Source organism: Furipterus horrens, unplaced genomic scaffold (assembly GCF_987537825.1).
Source record: "Furipterus horrens unplaced genomic scaffold, mFurHor1.1.pri manual_scaffold_5, whole genome shotgun sequence".
NCBI lineage: Eukaryota > Metazoa > Chordata > Mammalia > Chiroptera > Furipteridae > Furipterus > Furipterus horrens.
This window is the reverse complement of record NW_028327175.1, coordinates 27,902,787-27,922,903: the sequence shown is the minus strand read 5'-3', so window position 1 is coordinate 27,922,903 and position 20,117 is coordinate 27,902,787. Positions and strand designations below refer to the sequence as shown.

The 20,117-nt window shown below is 35.4% G+C and overlaps 1 protein-coding gene across 1 annotated transcript in view; it reads left to right on the top strand.

Moving 5' to 3' along the window:
• MARCHF6 (membrane associated ring-CH-type finger 6) overlaps positions 1-20,117 on the top strand; it is a 65,686-nt gene that overhangs the window by 33,631 nt on the left and 11,938 nt on the right. Inside the window, exons 9-21 of the mRNA XM_090276229.1 lie at positions 124-156; positions 2,281-2,332; positions 6,178-6,236; positions 7,394-7,474; positions 7,697-7,765; positions 7,850-7,924; positions 8,754-8,888; positions 10,883-11,002; positions 11,966-12,066; positions 13,071-13,208; positions 14,190-14,394; positions 16,184-16,253; positions 19,150-19,331. Coding sequence (XP_090132355.1) covers positions 124-156; positions 2,281-2,332; positions 6,178-6,236; positions 7,394-7,474; positions 7,697-7,765; positions 7,850-7,924; positions 8,754-8,888; positions 10,883-11,002; positions 11,966-12,066; positions 13,071-13,208; positions 14,190-14,394; positions 16,184-16,253; positions 19,150-19,331 — 1,320 coding nt within the window. The remainder of the gene's footprint in view (positions 1-123; positions 157-2,280; positions 2,333-6,177; positions 6,237-7,393; positions 7,475-7,696; positions 7,766-7,849; positions 7,925-8,753; positions 8,889-10,882; positions 11,003-11,965; positions 12,067-13,070; positions 13,209-14,189; positions 14,395-16,183; positions 16,254-19,149; positions 19,332-20,117) is intronic.

Here is a 20,117-nt window from a genome sequence, read left to right as displayed (position 1 = left end):
AGGCTATACTGGAAAGTAGTAGATAAGGATTATATTTAAAGATATTGAAAGGAAAATGAGCCATTTTAATAAATAAAAAAAATCCTTTTATCTTGAATTAATGCATATTATTATTCATTTTAGATGCTAGGACTTGATGGATCACTAGTTTTTCTAGTAAGTAAAGCTAATATTTTTTAATAATAGAATTGTGACTTAATTATTTGTATTAGTGCTTCTGTATTTTTAAATTTACAATATGCATTGGCTTTTTATACTAAAGTTCGAAATGCCCTTTGACTTTTGATTACCTTATATGTTGAAGTAAGTTTGTTACATGCATTGAAAATATTGGTAAAGCATAAAGGTAATACTGTTTAAAAGGGAATTATTAAATATTTGATTTTTAGAAAAGAAAATACAGAACAAAATGAACAGTAGTTAAGAACTTGGTCTTTTAAAGTTCTACCCTCTGATGTTTAAATGCCTGAACTGGTGACAATAGAGCAATTTTATGATGTTCACAGTGAGAGCCCCAGGCTTATCATAGGTTTTCACTTTTTGCTGAATCTTACCCATCTTTACCTTATTAGTAGAAAGTGCAACTCAAAGGTGAGGAACAATTCTTCAACAGACTTGTTCATTAAAGGAGAAATGGTACTTTTTAAAGATTCAGTAATATAAAATCACTTGCCATTTGGGATTTTGAATGGCTTTGGGTATTAGGATGATTTTGGCTACAGGTAGGAGAACCCCCGGTGACCAAAACTATAACATAAGAAGTTCAGAAGAAGCATGGGCTTGAGGAGGGCTTGATCCAGAGGCCCAACAGTGTCATCAAAGACCCAAATAAATTTTATCTGTCTCTGCTGTCCACAGTATTGGCTTCCTCCTCAGGCTGGCTCCAGATGAGCCAGAATAGGAAGTTGAGGTTAGTAGTTATACTGAAGAATGTATCTGGTGGTAATTCAAAGTTTGATCAGTCTATATAGAAGGTATTATTTGGCCACATACTCATTTATATCTCTTACCTTGTCAGTCCCTCATAAATTAATGACAGAAGTCGTTGAGGCAGTGGTGTTGACTCAAGCCCATTCTAATTTTTGGAAAAAACTGTTTATAGGATAATTTCATTCATGGAAAAATATTTTTAATATTTACCATGTGCCAGCTATTGTGATAGTTACTGGGAGATTCAGAGAGGAATGGAATAGGACCCTGTTCTCAAAGATGCTTTATAGTTTAGTGGAGAGAAATGAACATGGGAATCAGGAAATTTAGAAGTATCATGTGTTCAAGTCTCAATGACAGAAGGTGTGCATAGGACACAAGAAATACAGAAGAGGGCTTGGTTAGGTGTTTCTTAGTGGAGTTTGTAAGCAGGAAATTTTTAGAGAAGATAACTTAGAGGTCGCACAAAAGATGTTGGGGATAAGGACAGTTTGGGAGCTCTTAAGGCAGAGAAACTGAAAATATTCAAGTCATATGAGCTGCTGTGGTAAGAATATAGCAGTCATCTCTTGGACAGCCCACCCTTCTTGCCACTTGGGTTTGTAGCAGATTGGGGACTTGATCAGAGAGATTTTTCTAAAAAGAAAATCTTAACTATGTTGGCCCCTTTGGAAGGATCATTAAGTTGATGGGGCAGGAGGTGGCGGTGGGTTTAGACAAATGGGCTTGGACTTTGTAGTGTCAGAATGGAGTTTAACTAAAATATATGTGACATAGCTGGAGGAGTAGGTGATAACAGTCATCCTTGGAGGTGATAATACATAACTGTGGAAGTGGATCAATGGCCAAGTGAGAATGACTATTCTAAAGCATGAACAAAGACAGCCAGGACACCATAGGGAGAAAAGGGACCAGAGAAGAGAAAGTGACCTTTCAGAAGTCATGAGAACAAAACAGACAATGAAAGAAGCACTGTATATTTTTATATTAAAATGTTGTTGGGAATTTAATGTGGTTTTCAAACTTTTCTACATTTGGAATTTTTCAGTGTCATTTGATTTAATGCAGCCTGGCAGTTACTTATGAGAATTTGTGTAGTTTGTGGTGGATTATTAATTTTGGAAGAGGAAATGTTTATGGATTACTGTCTTTGATTTTTTCCTCTACATGGAACATTATGAACTTTGAGGTTTATGAGGTTTATTTTTATGAGTTATCTAATGAAAAACTTTTGGAATGAAGTATCAATTATAGAGTGAAAATTTCAGTCTTCTAATTAAATAAGTGCAGCAGTCTAAATATATATCAAATAGAAATTGAATATGTTTTATTAATGTTCTTTTCCTTCAGGAACATGTCTTCTGGGTGGTGTCTTTAAATACACTGTTCATTCTTGTTTTTGGTAAGTGGTGTTTATGCTTTTGTTTATTGTATTATGGTCATTTAATTTCTAGGAACCTTCTTGTATAGGTTTTTGTTTTGTTTTTAAATAGGAATATATGAAACAGTTTTAGATAGGAATCCTATACAGATAGATTATTTCCTAAGCAGCATTGACTTTAGTAATCTGTAGTTACCTACCGTCTTTGCTTCTGTTGGGCATTTCCGTCTCTTTGTAGAAGCCAGTTTGCCTGACTTGAGAATATACAATATTCCACCTCTGGAATTAATTTTGTGCTGATTATCTGTGTGCTCTTCCCTATGGCAGAAGATCTTGTTGCTGTCTGTCAAAATCCGGACCAAGGCCTTATCAGAGATCCTGGCTTGGGAGCTGTCACCAGAGATGGGTGTAGGCTTGAGCGAAGACAGTGACTCTTCCCCAAGTGTGAATTTCTCTTAGAACTACATTCCAGTCAGTGCAAGGTCACTTCCAGATACTTTCACAACTACAGCTGCGAGGATTCTGTAACAACACATGAGTCCCTCCCATTGGGAGCAATTAGAGAAAGGAAGGCAGGGTTGAGGAAATGCAGTTGACAGGTTTTTCTCCTTTGGGAAAGGTAAACTGAATCAAGTAAACCAAGATCTTAGACTTCAATTCCTGCATTTCTCAAGGGAGAGAAGGTGGCGTCTCATAAAATCAGGTTGCAGTTGGACTGAGCTATGACTTGTGTCTCTTACAGACACCTCAAGCTACAGATCATCCATAGAGATGATCTTTGAGAAATTCCTTTAACAAATGTGAGTACTCCTCCTATCTACTGAGGAGTGAGGGGTAGATTTCCCAAAGGCTCTTCCACTGCATTCCAAGTTATTTGTTCTGTGTTCTGGACCGTGCTGTGACCCCGAAAGCAGTTGTCTTCAACAGGAAGGAAGCCATGTGGTCACAAAGGACACTGAATATGTAGATAAAGGATGAGACAAAAATTAATTTCTGAATATTATTGGTAAAGAGCAAAATAAAATTATAGGTAACTTGTTGGAACAAAATAGCTTGGAAAAAAGATTGTGCAAATTAACAGGAAGCTCATTCTTTGTTTTCCCCTTGCATGTGGGGGTGAAGATGTACCTGCAGATTATCCTGTATTTATTTTTCATATGTAAAATAATTGATATGTAGAGTGTGAAACTGTTTTGATCTTGACCAGGTTTCATTTGAGAGGAAAAATGACCTATAGAATTTAGTCTTTGCTTTTGCAAGAAAAGCTTAATGCTAAATTAATGTTTAGAGCAGTGGTTCTCAACTTTCCTAATGCCGCGACCCTTTGTGGTGACCCCCAACCATAACTAAAGCATAGTGATAAATCACAGAAACAATATGTAATTATATATGTGTTTTCCGATGGTCTTAGGCAACCCTTTGAAAGGGTCGTTTGACCCCCAAAGGGGTCGCAACCCACAGGTTGAGAACCGCTGGTTTAGAGGAACAAGTCACCTTTAAAACCTGAATTATAGAAATAAGAACTCTTATTTATGTAAAGGAAGTATCATCTAAGTATTTTCTAATCCATTCTCCTAAGCTTATATAACTTTCTTTAAAAAAAAAAAAAAAAATTCTGTCTTAGTAAACTTATATACATTATATTTAGGATTTCTTTAATTGAAACAAAAAGTTTTTTTCCTTTTTAAGAATACACTGTACTTCTCCTTTTAGGTGAACACAGTCATTGGGATTAAGCACACGTTTCTTTCCTACTTGGGTTGCTCTGCTGCAGTTTTCCTCTGGCATTTTTTTGACTCTTGTCATGTACTTCGTAGAAATATCACTTTACAACACTGCTGTCTCCTAGTAGAAGGGAAAGATCCTGAGAAACTGACCTTAATTTCAGGATACTTATCTGTAGTTGTGTGGAATGGGATAGAAATTGATTATTACAATTGATGGTCAGGTTAATATTTACATATATGAACGGAATTGAAACTTGAAAGTTTGCCTTTCTCAGAGACTTTCTTGAGTCATCCTCAGTTGGGTATGAGAACAAAATAGGAAAAATTCTGTGTATTTTTTTTTTTCTTACTGAAAGATTTCTTGTGCTTTTTAATATACACAATATATTAGTAAAATAATACACATGTCTAATTTGTAAATAAATTCTAAATAGATCTTAGACCCATAAGTAAATTTCTACCTATAGATTACTTGATCAAAACTGTTTGGCAGACAGATTCCTGTAGATGCACTCTTAACTTTTTTCTTGATGATTGAGTTGCCTTGCCCTCTCCTCCCCGCTTCCCTAATCTGTGCTGGGGTTTTTTTTGTTTGTTTTTTGGTGTAAGTAAAAGATAATTAACTTTTATTATTAACAAATTAAAATTTTTCTTAGCATAGCAAGAAAGGTGAGGAAAAGAGACTGTGAAAAGTCTTACTGTAAAATTTTTAAGGATATTTTATTTAACCATAATATAATGATATTTCACATCTTAGAAAATCTCCAGAATTTAATATTCCTCGTAATTAAAGGTTTCTAGATTGTGTCCTTAAATGTCATTTTGTAGTTGATTTGTTTGAATGAGGATCCAGATGAGGTCCAGACATTACTTTTGGTAACATCCTTTTGATCCAGAATATTCTGCCCCCCCCCTTCTTTTTTTGCCACTGATTTGTTGAAGACTCTTAGGTCAGCTGTCCTATAAGTGCCTAATGTTGTAATTTGTCTGAATACTCCCTGATGATGTCTGCTACCTTGCTTCTATGTGTCCAAGGGCCTGGTTAGATTCAGGTTCAATATGTTTGGGACAGCTCCTTCTCTGGTTGTGTTTTGCCTAGTATTGCAGCATATCAGGTGATAATATGATATCTGGTTCTCCACCTTTCTCAGTGGTTCAGGTGATAGCATCTTGAAGTCTCTATTGGTAGGTTTCATTTTTCCCTTTATCATCAGAAAGTAATGTGTGGGAGTGGTATGTTTTTTCATTAAATGTTGGTCTCATTTATTAAAAAAATTTTTTATCCTCACTCAGGGACCTTTTTTTTCTTGCTTTGAGAGAGACAGAGACAGAGACAGAGACATCAGTTGGTTGCCTTCTTGTTCGTGCCCTGACTTGGCAACCTGGGTATGTGCCCTGACTGGGAATAGAACCTGTGACCTTTTGGTCCATGTGGTACAATGTTCCAACCAACTGAGCCGCACTGTCCAGGGCAGGGGATTTTAGTATCATGCAAATATCTAGTGTTTCATCAACATTTCACCTAATAATTCTATTGTCCCTTGATGATACTTGCCTGAAATAATTTATTTTATTAGGCATTTCAAAATGATTCTTTTCAAATTGTTATTTTTCACATTTGTTGGCTGGCTTTTCTCTAAAGAAGAACTTATTATTAGCTATTGCTATTTAGTTAACCTGAACTTGTTTGTTCAGAAGCAGCACGACGGGTGAGCAGTTCTTTCCTTTTAATTATCAGTTTTCAGGGTAAGGAATTGATGAGCCTAACTACTTCCATTGCTGATAAAAGTGTTTCCTGTGATGTTGCTTTTTTTTCCCATTTGTTTTTGTTTTTGGTTTACCACCTGTTGAGTATAATGAACTTATGGATTTCTATGTATTCAGTGTATTTCCATTGGTTTGGGTCATTGTTTTTGATGTTCATATCTTTTGTTTGGCCTGTGAGGCTCTCTTTACAGTGGTTCCTGAGTCCTTTGCCATTACCTATTAGACCTTGAAAACTTTGTTGTTCTTTGGTTACATCCAGTTCTGGAATGTTCCATTTCTAAAAAGCCCTGGTTCCTTTTAGTGGGAGATGCTACTAGGAGTGTTTGTTGTTTTGATTTTAAAGTTTTCATTGAGTTTTTTCTTCCCTTTTAGCATTTTGCCCTTACCACATTGGTCATTTCTCCCTTGTTGGTTTGGGATTTGAAGAACATGTGAGTATAATACTTTTATAAACCTGCTTTCATTGATAACCCCCCATATTTTATATTTGTTGAGTAATTGATAATGCTGTAAAGAGTTATTACTATTTTTCAACCTGCCTTATACAAAGGAATAGTTATCCAGCACTGTCTTGTTCTTTTCTTTAAAAACTAACAGTGGACCAAGGCACACAGTAGGCTATGTTGCCAGCTAAGGAAGATGTGCTTTCAGACCCCATGATGCACTGTCTTCCTTCTTGTTGGGTAGGCCAGAGGCATTCTGTGGAAAATTTTCTTGCAGGCTGCTTTATCACCCATTCCAGTGAGCCTCTGCGCCCTTTCCTGAGTTTGCTAAGAAATTTGCTTTATTTTTGACATTTTATGATTATCAGAGGTGGATAAATATTTGGACCGACAACTACTATTTTGGTGGGGGTGCAGAAGGACTTAGTTTTTTAAGGAAGAGCTGACATCTGGATACTGTGTTCAGTTTGTGTATGTGAATGCTGAGAAAGCACATTCTGAAGTGTTCTGAAAGGGCAAAGGAGGTGTGTCAATATTTGATAACAGCTCTGAATTCTCACTAATAGGATGCAAGAACTCGAAAAGTTAGGATAAATTCTTTGATAAATTTTGACTTTCCAAACTATTGCCACTTGGTCTCTGAAATTCAGGAACCAAAAAGATAGGCAGTATTTGTCACTGTCTCAACTCTTGGTTCGGTAAGTTGATAACGGGACAGATTTGGAGAGCAGGGGAAACTTAAATAGTCGCTTCTAGTGGTAGGAAATGAGATGGCTGAGATGCACTAGACAAGTGAATAGCTTGGGCAGTGTGCTGCTGCTTTTAGTGCTCAGCCTTTTGCAAGTCCACTTCAGAATGGAGCAGAGTGCACACTATTGCATTACAACTTTTTTCTTATTTTTTAAAAATTTAATTCACTCCATTTTGTCTGCTTGAATAAAGTGTTATTTAATTTTTTCTTATCCTTTTATACTATACAACACTCAGTGGGAGAATCTGGTTTTCAAAGGGCATTTTATTGTTGTTTTCTAGTTGTAAATTGCCTAGATGGTTCACTTCCAGTATACTTGAATTGTTTAATACATTGTTAAACTGGGGTGGAGCCTTGTGCTACACTTAAAATTTATTTTTTTTCTTATTTCCAGGTCCAAGCATCTCATTTTGAAGGCCTAATCACAACCATAGTTGGGTATATACTTTTAGCAATAACACTGATAATTTGTCATGTATCCTTTAACCAACTTGGGTGTGTAGTAAAGATATTCATACCAAGAGTTGTTCCTTTTACCTGACAAAACTATTTCTCTCCCCTTATCCACTTAGTAAAAAGCATTTGTAGTGAGAATAAGGACAGATAAAATATGAAATAAGTAAATGAAGTGTTGCCTAAATTATTGTGTTATATTGTACCTTGAAATGGTCTGTTTTTCCTTGACTAGATGTTATAGGGCTTGGCAACTCTTGTTAAATTTCATAGGTCTCGTCGCTTGCTCGGAGTCTGCTATATTGTTGTTAAGGTAAGGTAATTCTTGTTATAAGTTAAAACTGGGAACAGTTTATCCCCATTTGGGCGATATTGATGACTTCTGTTTTTGCTTAAGGTCTCTTTGCTAGTGGTGGTAGAAATTGGAGTGTTCCCTCTCATTTGTGGCTGGTGGCTGGATATCTGTTCCCTGGTGAGTTTATTATCCATTATCATACAATCTCATGATTTAAAGACTTCAGAAAAGACCTTTTTAGAATGGGTTTCTTTTAAAGGAAAGTCAGTTTTTGATAATAATTTGCTTATTTTTTTCTGAGAATGTATCACTGTGGAGTCTTCATGTGGCTAACTTTTCTTGAGTACCTGATTTTTTTGAGGCTTTGTGCAGAGTTTTGATGTCACAGTATTTTGACTGGAACCTTTCAGTGGAGAATTTTCTTATTTTATTCTAAATGTTATGATAATGCTAAGACATTATATATATAAAAAGAACAATCTGATAAGAAGACAGTCTTTGTAGTAGTAAATTAATCCTAACCATTTATTTCAACTAAGACACTAATATTTTATTATGATTTTTAATGTCTATCAGTGATAATCAGTTTTTACTTTTCATATGTAGAAAAGCTACCTTTGATTCTGAGATAACATTTTCTCCCGTACTTTACTGTTAAAACTTGTCATGAACGCAGACCTGTAACTAAGAAAAGAGCGTATTACATTAACCAAAAATGGTTCTTTCATAATAGTAGTATTAGTAAAATTTTTACTTGCCAGTTGGTTTATCAGTCTTGCTGCTTATATTTAAAAATTTTGAAGTGTCATATGCATTTTTGAAATAGTTTACCTTATATCATTTGTCTTTCTGTGACACCATGAAGTGGTATTGAGAACTATAAGTAGCCCTAGAACATCAAAAACTATATGCAAAGTGATTTTTATTCACTTCCTAGAAGATGGAGATGTTAATTTGGCAAATGTAGGTGCTACAACTCTTGCTCACTTGTTCTGTTTTGATTTAGGAAATGTTTGACGCTACTCTGAAAGATCGAGAACTGAGCTTTCAGTCAGCTCCAGGTACTACCATGTTTCTTCACTGGCTAGTGGGAATGGTGTACGTGTTCTACTTTGCCTCCTTCATTCTTTTACTGAGAGAGGTAAGTTCTACAGGGATGTGCTGATGCTATACATTCATGAAAAGGGCTTTTGCTCTGGCTGGTGTGGCTCAGTGGATTGGGCGCCAGCCTGCAAACTGAAAGGTCGCCGGTTTGATTCTCGGTCAGGGCACATGCCTGGGTTTGTGGGCCAAGAGGCAACTCATTGATGTTTCTCTCACATATAGTTGTTTCTCCACGTCTCTTTCTTTCTCTCTTCCACTCTCTCTAAAAATAAATAAAATCTTTTAAAAAGAAAAAAGAAAAGGACTTTTGTTCAACTACAGGTTGTGCCTCAAAGGTTATGATTTTCTAACTAAATCATTTTCTCAGATTTTTTTCTAAGATGGTATAATGATAGATGAGTTTGGCTTAATTGCTTTGACTCTTTTCAGTCATTTGTCTCAAAAAATTGACAAGTTTTACTATTTCTGCTTATAATTAGTTGAGAATGAGGGGAAAAAATTAAAGAAGAGCACATATTTTACTTTTAGCCATCCTCTAACACAAATTTTTGGAATTTTATAGCATCTGAGCCTGTCTTGGGCTTCATTCAAGGACATATAATGCTGGAAATACCCAAAGGTTATGGTTTTACAGGATCAAATGTATAAAATGGTCTTGAAGCAGGCACCTTAAGCATAGAATTAGAGTGAAGGTCCTTTATGTTTCTAGATCACTTGCCAGATGGTACCTTACTGATTTATTTTTGGAATACAGTCTTTATTGATTTGAAGACAGTGACATTGGGGTCGGTATTTGATTAGAATACATCCCATGCTCAGTCATTCTGGTGTAATAGGAAGTATAAAACTGATAAGTGTACTTGTCACTATGCATTATTTTTCTCACTATTACTGCATTCTCTGTGTTAGTCACTGCCATCTGGTGGGGTAATAGTGAAAAAAAAAAAAAAAGACAATCCCCATTCTTGATTTTTACATCCTGGGATGGAATACAACTGTTGAACAAGTCAGCTTACCCCTCTGAGGTGGCAATGCAGATGTGCAAGGGCCTGAAGGAGTAGGCCGACTAATCCATTGTGAATGGAGTTTAAAAGCACAGGAGCTTAATGCTGGTGTACTTTGCTGGTTGAGAAATCTGAGGGGTTGGGGAGGGAGCTGGGGGCCAACAGGTCCTCCTGAATTATATAGTGTAAATGTATAAGTTCAGTCAATTCTGTTTTCAAATTAAGCTTATATTCTTTCTTTGGAACAAATGATTGAGATTAAATTAATGTGTTTTTTTAAGTTATTATATATGCTCTAAATTACATTGTTAAATGATAAAATATGTGTACTGTATTTTTTCAATTTATGTGTTTTTTTTTGTTGATACAGAATCCTAGTATTTGGAAGTTAGATAGAACCTTAGAGTCATACATCATAACCCCCTCATTTGGAAGATGGAGAAATAGAGTTTTGGCATATGAGATGCTTTATACAGAGTTTCATAGGGTAACTCAGTGGGTAACCCGGGACTAATACACAGACTCATCCATTCATTACCCCGTTGCCCACTTACACTGAGAGAAGGAAAAAGATGTAGGTAGCAAAACCAAAATGTATATTGAGAAGTGATAGGTTTCGTAATTAAAATAACTCTTCCCAGGAAGTGTAAGACTGAAATCAGATCTTCTATTTTTAGGACATTTAAAAATTGCAACCTAATTCTTTCACCAGATCATACAATATAGTGACAGTTTAAAAAAAAAATTTTTTTTATCTAGGAGATCTAGATTTGACAAACTATCCTTTAATCCATTTATTTTTCATTAAATAATTAAAAGCACCAAAGGATGTCAAACAGGATAGTTTTCATAAAAGATTCTGATTTTGGAACTTCTTTTCCCAGGAAAGCCATATGAATTTTCTGGGGCCTATTTCTTAAGATGCCAAAATAATTTTAAGATCTTATTTTTCTATTAGTGTTTTAGCTCACATGCAGAACCTTGAAGACATTGCTGAGTATTTATAGCATTTAAAATGTATTTGTAGGTACTTCGACCTGGTGTCCTATGGTTTCTAAGGAATTTGAATGATCCAGATTTTAATCCAGTACAAGAAATGATCCATTTGCCCATTTATAGGCATCTCCGAAGATTTATTTTGTCAGTGGTAAGCATACCTGTTTATTGTTTTTGAAATAAAGTGTGCTACCCTGCAGATGTATTTTTTTTTTTTTTTTTGGTCAGAGGTACTGGTATAGTAGATTGAATAATTTATGTTTTAAGCTTATGAAACTTGGTTGTTAAATAGCAGTTTTATTGGTTACTTTGATAAATTTAATAAAATGTTTACTAAAACAAAATTACCTTCTATTACTTTAGTAGTATAATTGATTGCCAAATTATGAGTTTCTGAATTACAATTAATTTACATTGACGTAATGGAGACTTGTTAATAGGTTCAAAATTAAACTCTTGCACTGGCCAGTGTGACTCTGTTGGAGTGTCATCCTGTAACCAAAAGGTTGTGCATTTGATCCCTGGTTCAGGCACATATGGGAGACAACCAGTCGATGCTTCTCTCTCGCATTGATGTTTCTCTCCCTCTCTCTCTAAAAGCAATGAAAAAATGTCCTTGGGTGAGGAGTTTTAAAAAACCAAAAAACAGAAAACTCTTAACAAGGGTCTCTGTTTCTTCCCTATCTAGATGAAGAAATTACCTAGTTAAGTCTACATTTTTCCAAAATAAAATTCTAAGAGCAATACTACTCCCTTTGGAAACTTACGGGTCATGTGTAATAATCATTACAGGTGATATATTAATTTGCAGACAATTCTGATACTTCATTGTGAGTTTTCAGCTCTCTCCTCCCATACCATGCAATAATTATCCTCTGTGGCCCCTGTTTGATCCTTTGTGTTCTGGGGGTTGGGGGGCGGACAGACAGAGTAGTCATCATCTCAGGAATGCGTTCTTTACACAGAGTGATCCAAGTATAGTGTGTTGAGTGAGAACACTCTGGGCCCTGGGTGGATATAGACCTGGATTACGTACTGGTCGAGTATGTCCAGAAGTCAGCCTTTCTCTCACAGGAATGATTTACAATGACGTATGCCCTTTTTCTTACTGCAGATTGTCTTTGGCTCCATTGTCCTTCTGATGCTTTGGCTTCCTATACGTATAATTAAGAGTGTGTTGCCTCATTTTCTGCCATACAATGTCATGCTCTACAGGTAGGTTTTCGAAATTTGGAAGCTTTACTAATTTAGCTCTGTTAAGGATTTGATATTCAGAGTACGTACATTTAAAACATACATTTCTTACAGGTATTGAAAATTATCTGATAGTTAAGTTTTGTCATGTTCTAGGTCACATGAACATTAGTTTAGCAGCTAAATTTCCAAAGGAAGACAGACTTTAATTTTTCTGCAAATGAAGTTTGCCTTTGTTTAGCATTGAAATGTTTGCCATACCTAATGAGAGTGTGTTAGTAGCATCATCTTTATATGAAAAACACATCATAAGGAATGTAGCCATAGCCACACATTTAGTTATGTATTAAAAATAGGATCTAAATGTTATAGATGGAAAATTTTTTTTGATTTAAAAACTGAAGTCACCTGGAAACCTAGTCTCATTCCTCCTACATTCTTCTTCTCAGTGATTTGCATTACCTTTCCAGATGCCTAAAGGTGAAATCTGCTAGGCAAATAGGATTTCTTCCTCAATTTTACTTCTAATTAGTCTTTAAATCTTGTCAATTCTGATTCCTTAATACCTTATCTACTCCAACTCAGTTTATGACTTGCTACCTTAGTTTAGTCATTCCTCTTGTTCTCCATTAATAATCCATCATTTACACCCACCTCCTTCCTCCATCATCTACATGATAATATTGGGGTTAGTGTGATGAAAGGGAAGAAGGTGTGTCGAGGAGCAAGGAGTGACCAATCTTGTAACGTGCTACTAATACAGTAAGTGAGGTAAAGATGACCTGACCGTGAGATTAAAACCCACGGGGGTCATTGGTAACCCTTGTAAGGAACAGTTTTGTGGTGCTTGAGGGGGATGCCTGTTGGCCTCAAGAGAGAATGGAGGAGAGGTGATAAAGCCAGTGGAGTGCATTCATTCAACTCTTTAAGCAGTTCTGCCATCATCCTTTTAAATATTTAGTATGATATAGTTACAATGGGAAACAATTCACATTATAAATTGTGGCTCTTTGTAATTGGCTTAGTGATGCTCCGGTGAGTGAACTGTCCCTTGAGCTGCTTCTGCTTCAGGTTGTCTTGCCAGCGTTACTTGAACAGGGACACACGCGGCAGTGGCTGAAGGGGCTTGTGCGAGCATGGACTGTTACTGCTGGATACTTGCTGTAAGTATGGGCAGGTGACTCGTAGGCATACATGTCAGTGTAATAACCTTTCTGAAAAAGTATGTTCCATGCCTCACTAAGGAAAAATAAGAGACAGTTTAGTAATGTCTGCAGGTACATATAATAATTTCTAAAAATTTTTAATTAAAAATAAAAATCAATGTGCATTCTTTTATGGAGAATGTATGCATGTTTTTATCCTATTATACAGGTTTGCTGCTGGTCCATGTTCTTTTATTTTATTATACAGGGTAAAAAATAAAAGATTTTTTTAGTTCATTAAAAACAAACCCACACATCCTTATTTTAAGTCTTAACCTGATATGAGCTCGTCTCAGATTTTTTAATTATTTAAATAAAAGTCAGCATGTTGCATTAATTTTTTTCAAGTTTCATATGTTATATACTAATTCGAAAGTTGAATCTTCGTGATTTAAACTTTTCAGAAAATATGTGGTGTTCTGTAGATACCTTAATGTGACATATTTATGTGGTTGTATTTGGTCATTTATCCTTTACTAATGGCCCTGTGCCTTGTCCTGAGCCTCCTGCCCCCCACGCAGTTTTGCCTTAAATGATCTGTGGATTGGAGGTTTTAGTGGAGATGTGTGTCACAGCAGACATAGTAGCCACATACAGAAAGGGAAAAAAGGTGTTATTTTGCTTAAGATTTTCACATAGAGTATCTTGTACATTGTACTTTTTCCCCCAGTTACTAATTTCTTCTCAGATACTGGCTGAAGAAAACATTGAAAAATTGAATTTATGGGATACTCTATTTATTAATTAATATCAAATTTGGGAAGGTTTAATTTTAAAGTGGGTACCAACATTTAGACCAGATTGAGGTAATAGTGGCATGTACAGATTCTACCTGTACATTTTCTACCCTAGATAATAATTATTAAGAAAGTAAATGTCGTGTCTGCTGTTTATGCTGATCCTGGAGTGAGAATTTTCACTGATATGATTTTTACACAGGGATCTTCATTCCTATTTGTTGGGAGACCAGGAAGAAAACGAGAACAGTGCAAACCAGCAAGTTAACAATAACCAGCATGCTCGAAATAACAACGCTATTCCTGTGGTGGGGGAAGGCCTGCATGCAGCCCACCAAGCCATACTCCAGCAGGGAGGGCCTGTTGGATTTCAGCCTTATCGCCGGCCTTTAAATTTTCCACTCAGGGTAGGTACTCTACAGACTTAACCAAAAGTCAGGGTTTTTCAATTCCTATTGAGAAATTTTGGTGATGTTATTGTTGCTGTTAGCATGTGGTCCTCTGTGTAAACATGTCTTACAGTCTCCTGAAAGGACTCATGTTTTTAGACCTCTCATTGTACAGCATGCTATATGTTAATGTCAGATCAGTTTATCAAATTTTTGAGATGGATCATAGAGTTGGGATTCTATGTGCTCTTGCTCCATGCTGTTTGAAAGGAAGGATATAGAAGGCTCCTAGAGCAAATAAGAAATTAACATTGATACATTTCAACTATGTATCAGGAACTGGAGTGGGCAGTCTAATGTTTTCCTCCTATTTAAGTCTCATCCAAATACTTCAAGGCACGATTGGTAATCTCATGTTTACATTTGATCAAATTGAAGACCAAATTGATTAAGGAAGAGCCTGTCCCAGTGAGATATTACCCCAGACTCCACCAAAACTATTCTTGACAAGTGTTACCAATGTTGTTAAATCCTGTGGTCAGGTCTTGGTCCTTATCTCACTTGCTGTATTAGTAGCATATCACTGCTTGTTTTACAAAATACTTTTTTCGACGATGTTCAGGAATTTTTGTAGAGGTAATGCCTGAACTAAGTCTTTAAAGCCAGGAGGCCAGGCAGAGAGAAACATAGAAAGGCAGGTGCTAGGACAAGAGGCAGGTGAGACTTGGTACATTTGAAACCACATGGAATTTAATGTATCTGTAGGGTGGGGTGTATGTAGGCAAGTGGGGAGAGATGGGGGTACCTGGGAGGCATGGGGTAGAGCTGGGAGAGATGAGGCTCTTGGATTGGTAAAAAGTACTTCCTGGCTTAGATCAGAGAGAGAATCATTAATGGGTTTCTCAAGCATTGAAAGCTGACCAAGCCTCACAGCCTCCTCTTGGAATGTTTCGGCCTGTCCTTTTCAGTCTTCCCACCAGAGCTCTACCTGCTGGGCTTGGGAAGGCTTGTGCCTGGTCTGGTAGAAGGAAAGCAGCAGTGACTAGCTTTCTGCCCAGGGAGCCATGTGCCAATTTTATCTTCTCGATACAGGAGCCAGTGGCTGCATGTGACTTGAATAGTTTGTAAATAGTTGAGGTGATTGCTGTGTTAATTATCTCAATGGTGGGAATTCCATGTATCAGGTCATATGGTACACTTTAACTAGATTATAATTTTATTGGTCAACCATACTGCCATAAAGTTGAAAAAAGGAAAAAAAAAATCTTGTAGGTAGCACGCACACACACTAAATACAATTTAAAACTCATTAGTCATGCATATGAACCTCATGTCAAGTACTCAGTAGCCACATGTGCCAGTGCTCCTTTGTTGGGCAGTGTGGATGTAGACACTTCCGGAAAGTTCTAATTAGACAGTACCATTGGAGAGAAGCTTTCCTTTCAAGAATAGTTGCTATCAAGAATTTGATTTTAAAAAGTGAATATTTTTACTTGTAATTAATAGTGAGGGAAAATTTAAGCTGTTGATATTTTATTTTTATGCTCACTAATTAAATAATTTATCTGTTACTGATATATCTGATTATGTGAAAATGGACATTTTTTTTTTGACTGACATTGTAGGTAATTTTACCTAAAATAAAATATATTTTTGATGTAAAATGGAAGGAAACGTGGAAATAACCAATACAAACTTTTTTTTTTTTTTTTTTTTTACTGGGAATATTGTGTTGATTCTTTGAGGGGTCTCATAAAATATGTGGAGCTGATAAGAATAATTTATGCTCTCACATTTTTCTTTGCAGATATTTCTGTTGATTGTCTTTATGTGTATAACTTTACTGATCGCCAGCCTCATCTGTCTTACTCTACCAGGTATGAGCTTATCCTAGTTCTTCAATAATGACATTATGATGACATGAAAAGGTGCTGTGTTTTAAAATGGTATATCTTAGGCCCTGATACAGCAACGTTGCTGGCTCAATCCCCAGTCAGGGTACATGCAAGAATCAACCGGTGAATGCATAAATAAGTGGAACAGCAAATGTTTCTCCTCTCTCTCCCCTCCCTCTTTCCTTTCCCTCCCTTCCTGTCTCTCTCTCAAATCAATTAAAAAATAAATAAAATTTAAAGCATATATCTTGCTGAGATGTGACACATAAAATTGAAATAGTTTTCCTCTCATTTCTGATTGAATATGGGATATTGACCTATTTAAGGTTCTCCCATCTTATTGGACTCCTTTGTATTGGAGCAGAGGGGGACAAAGTCAAGGTATAATTTGTGATTCATTTTTTTGGAGGTAAAGTACTTGAGGCCACTCAGTTTTCATGGACATTGTCTTATGACAGTGTGGATTTTCAGAAAGTCATCTGTGTGGCTTAAGTCATTTTTTTCAAGCAAGTCTTTTGATGTTAATTATGTTTGTTCTCCTCACGTAATTATCTTTCCAGTCTGCTGCATGCTGTTGTTGGAGACCTTTATGAAGCCAGACTGTTTCCTTTTTATCGTCTGGTATTCTCAAATACTCATTTTTAAATTTCAGTTAAACATCATTTCTTTATCTTAGAAGAAGCTGTGGATGAATATAGTAGTTTGTCATCTTTTCCAGAGATCAGGGGTAAATGGGGGTGAAGCCCAAAACCAGTGACAAAGTGGCAGGAACAGCTTGCTGCCCCCAACCTTCCTAGTTATTGTTTTGAGCTCTTACAAAGCATATAAATGTACATTAAGTTAGTGTCTTGATTATAACACTAACTCACTATAATTTTATAAATCAAATCTGTATTAGTTAGTACTTGAGTGTTCCCATGAGGGCTAAGGCCAGGAAGGAGCAACTAGAAAATTTTAACTTTATGGGAGGTTTCTAAAAAATATATACATATATATGTATATATATATGTATATATTTCTAATCTGTAGGAATTGTGATTTATCTTAAACTGTTTCTGCATAATAATTTTTGACTTTTAGAACTTTGCTCTTAAACTCACTACTCATCACAGCTGTTAAAATGACAAAGTTTAATTAACCATTGGGTGTAATGTAGTAAACTGTTGCTGAGAAAACTTAGTTTTTGAACTTTGGACAGTTTTACACTTATAGTTTTTATGTTTCATTTTCATATTTTTATCAGAAATATTAAGGAAAGATTAAAAGAAGAAATTGAATTTGGCAATAAAAGTACTTTTAATTGCACTGAAGATTGTTAACTAAGTATTTCCCTGTTAATTCACTCCTACCATCTAGAGGAAAGAATGCAGTAATGTTTAATTGTAGAAATGCTTAGTGTCATAGTACACATTTAAGGTGGTAAGGATGCCCCCCCCAGTAGATTACTTTTCTGTAGCTGCAATTGAATTGATGATAATTTCAAACTAAAACCTAACCCTGCCCTCTCAAAACCACTTTTGATTTGAAGTATATGAAATATGGAATAGAAAATGACCTTTAAATTTTTAAAAAACAAACAAAACCAAAAATACCCTGGAGCAGAAATAGACACACACACACAAACACTAGACATTTCTACAGAATTATCAGTGATAATTATTATAACTTCAAATTAACATGCTACATGTGTTCATGTCATATAACATTTACATGTATTTGTCTTTAAAAATGAAATTATATCCCCCCCCCCCAAGCCGTTCTGTAAGGCTGCAAAGAAGTCTGCTTATCAACATTATGTCCTCTAAGACTTGATAGTTGAGCTGGTTTAGTTTGATTGGAGGCAGTGTGATTTCAGTAGTCAAGAGTATAAGCTTTTGTCATGTAGACAGGAGTTCAAATTCAGCCTCTGCCCTTGTGTGACCTTAATTAGGCAAGCTTCTATTGCTGAGCCTAGGTTTCTTACTCTTCAAAATGGAAGTAGTAGCTGTGTTGCAGGGGTTATAGGGAGGATTAATGCGATAATAGTTGGGAAGTACCTAGGACAGCTACTGGCTCCTTCTAGGTATTCAAAAGTAACATGTAGTTCTGTATTAAGAAGAAATCGATTAATAGAAAAATGCACTATAAATTTGGGTCTTGCTGTCCTCTCTAGCCTTATTAAGAAGTAACCATGTAAAGAATGTTACTAAATAAATGATCTTGCTTAACAGTCTTTTTTTTTTGTGAGTACATTGTAGAATTTATTGTAATAATTGTATCTGAGACAGTTCCTTAAATAACTTTCAAATCTGTTTTCTAAGTTTCAGTATATTTAGATCGGAATTTTTTCCAAGAAAATTAATATGATATTTGGTAATTGTGCCCACTTATTAAAATAAGCTAGTTTGCTGTCTAGACAAACAAGTCATTTGAAAGAAAATTATTCCAAATTATTTATAATGCTTCCAAGAAAATATTAAAAGTATTGACACAAATAATAGAAAATAAATTCGTTAACTTTTGTCTTATAATGTGCTTAATGATTTCATTTGGTGATTAAAAAAAACAGCAAAAACAACAACCCTCTCAAGTTTTTTCAGTCCCAAAAGAACAAGTAATTGGCATGGCAAGTTAGGAGGGCTAGTCCCCAGTGATTAGCTGTGTTTTGTTGTGTTTTAATCAAATAATTGTATTCTTTAGAGTTTGTGAGGATAGGGGAGATTTTCTTTTGCGGGGGTTGTTTGGTTTTAACAAAGACAGTGATATATATATAGTGTGCTATTTTCTGACTAATTTCTTAAAATGAAATAATTGAAAATACCAATAGAGCAACATTAACATCAAGATTATAGTTCTCTATTTGTAGCCAAGTGTCATTTATCAGCCTTTCTATTTTCAGTATTTGCTGGCCGCTGGTTAATGTCATTTTGGACGGGGACTGCCAAAATTCATGAACTCTACACAGCTGCTTGTGGCCTCTATGTTTGCTGGCTGACCATAAGGGCAGTAACAGTGCTGGTGGCATGGATGCCCCAGGGACGCAGAGTGATCTTTCAGAAGGTTAAAGAGTGGTCCCTCATGGTAAGTTTTTCTAATAAAGACTGATCTTGTCTGATAGGAGTAGTGGATATTATTTCAGTCATTTCTTTAAATCTTTTCACTTTTGTTTCTCCATTTTCCTGATAGTGTCAAGAGGTGAATTTTTTTTTTTTTTTTTTAATTAGAAAAGATAGTCCTTCAAGATAATCTTTCTGGTTCATTCTAAGAACCACAGTTAAATGTATGTGAGAGGTAAAATAAAATTTTGTTATTAAGTGAGCTAGTAATGCTCTTGAATAAATAATATAATTAGAAAACTTATTTTGGAGATTGATTACATTTTTAAGGAATAAGATACGCAATAGAATTTAAAATCAGTTTGTGTAATAGAAATTTTATTTAATGATATTTTTGTAAAATTTGATTTTTTAAAATCTATTTGAATATGTAAAATTTTGACCGGATCGAGTCAGTGTTTTTCATATAATTGGGATTCCTTTAATTACACAGTATATTGCTAACTCAGGAATGTCTTGGCTAATGTGAAAGTGTAGTAAGTAATGGAAATCTTTACTCTTAATAAAGAACTTAATTTCCACAAAGGTGGGGGGTAAATGTCACAATAAGACAATGATCCAAGTGTAACAATTGATCAATTCATTGTAATGTTGGCCATGACTAGTAAAATATGGTTAGGTAATTGCTTATGCCTTTTCATTTGTATAACCAACTCTTGTTTTGTATCTAAATTTATATTTTGGTTTCACTGTAAGTTTTATATCGATTTAATATTAATATTGAAAGAAAACTATAAGAGATTCATTGTAT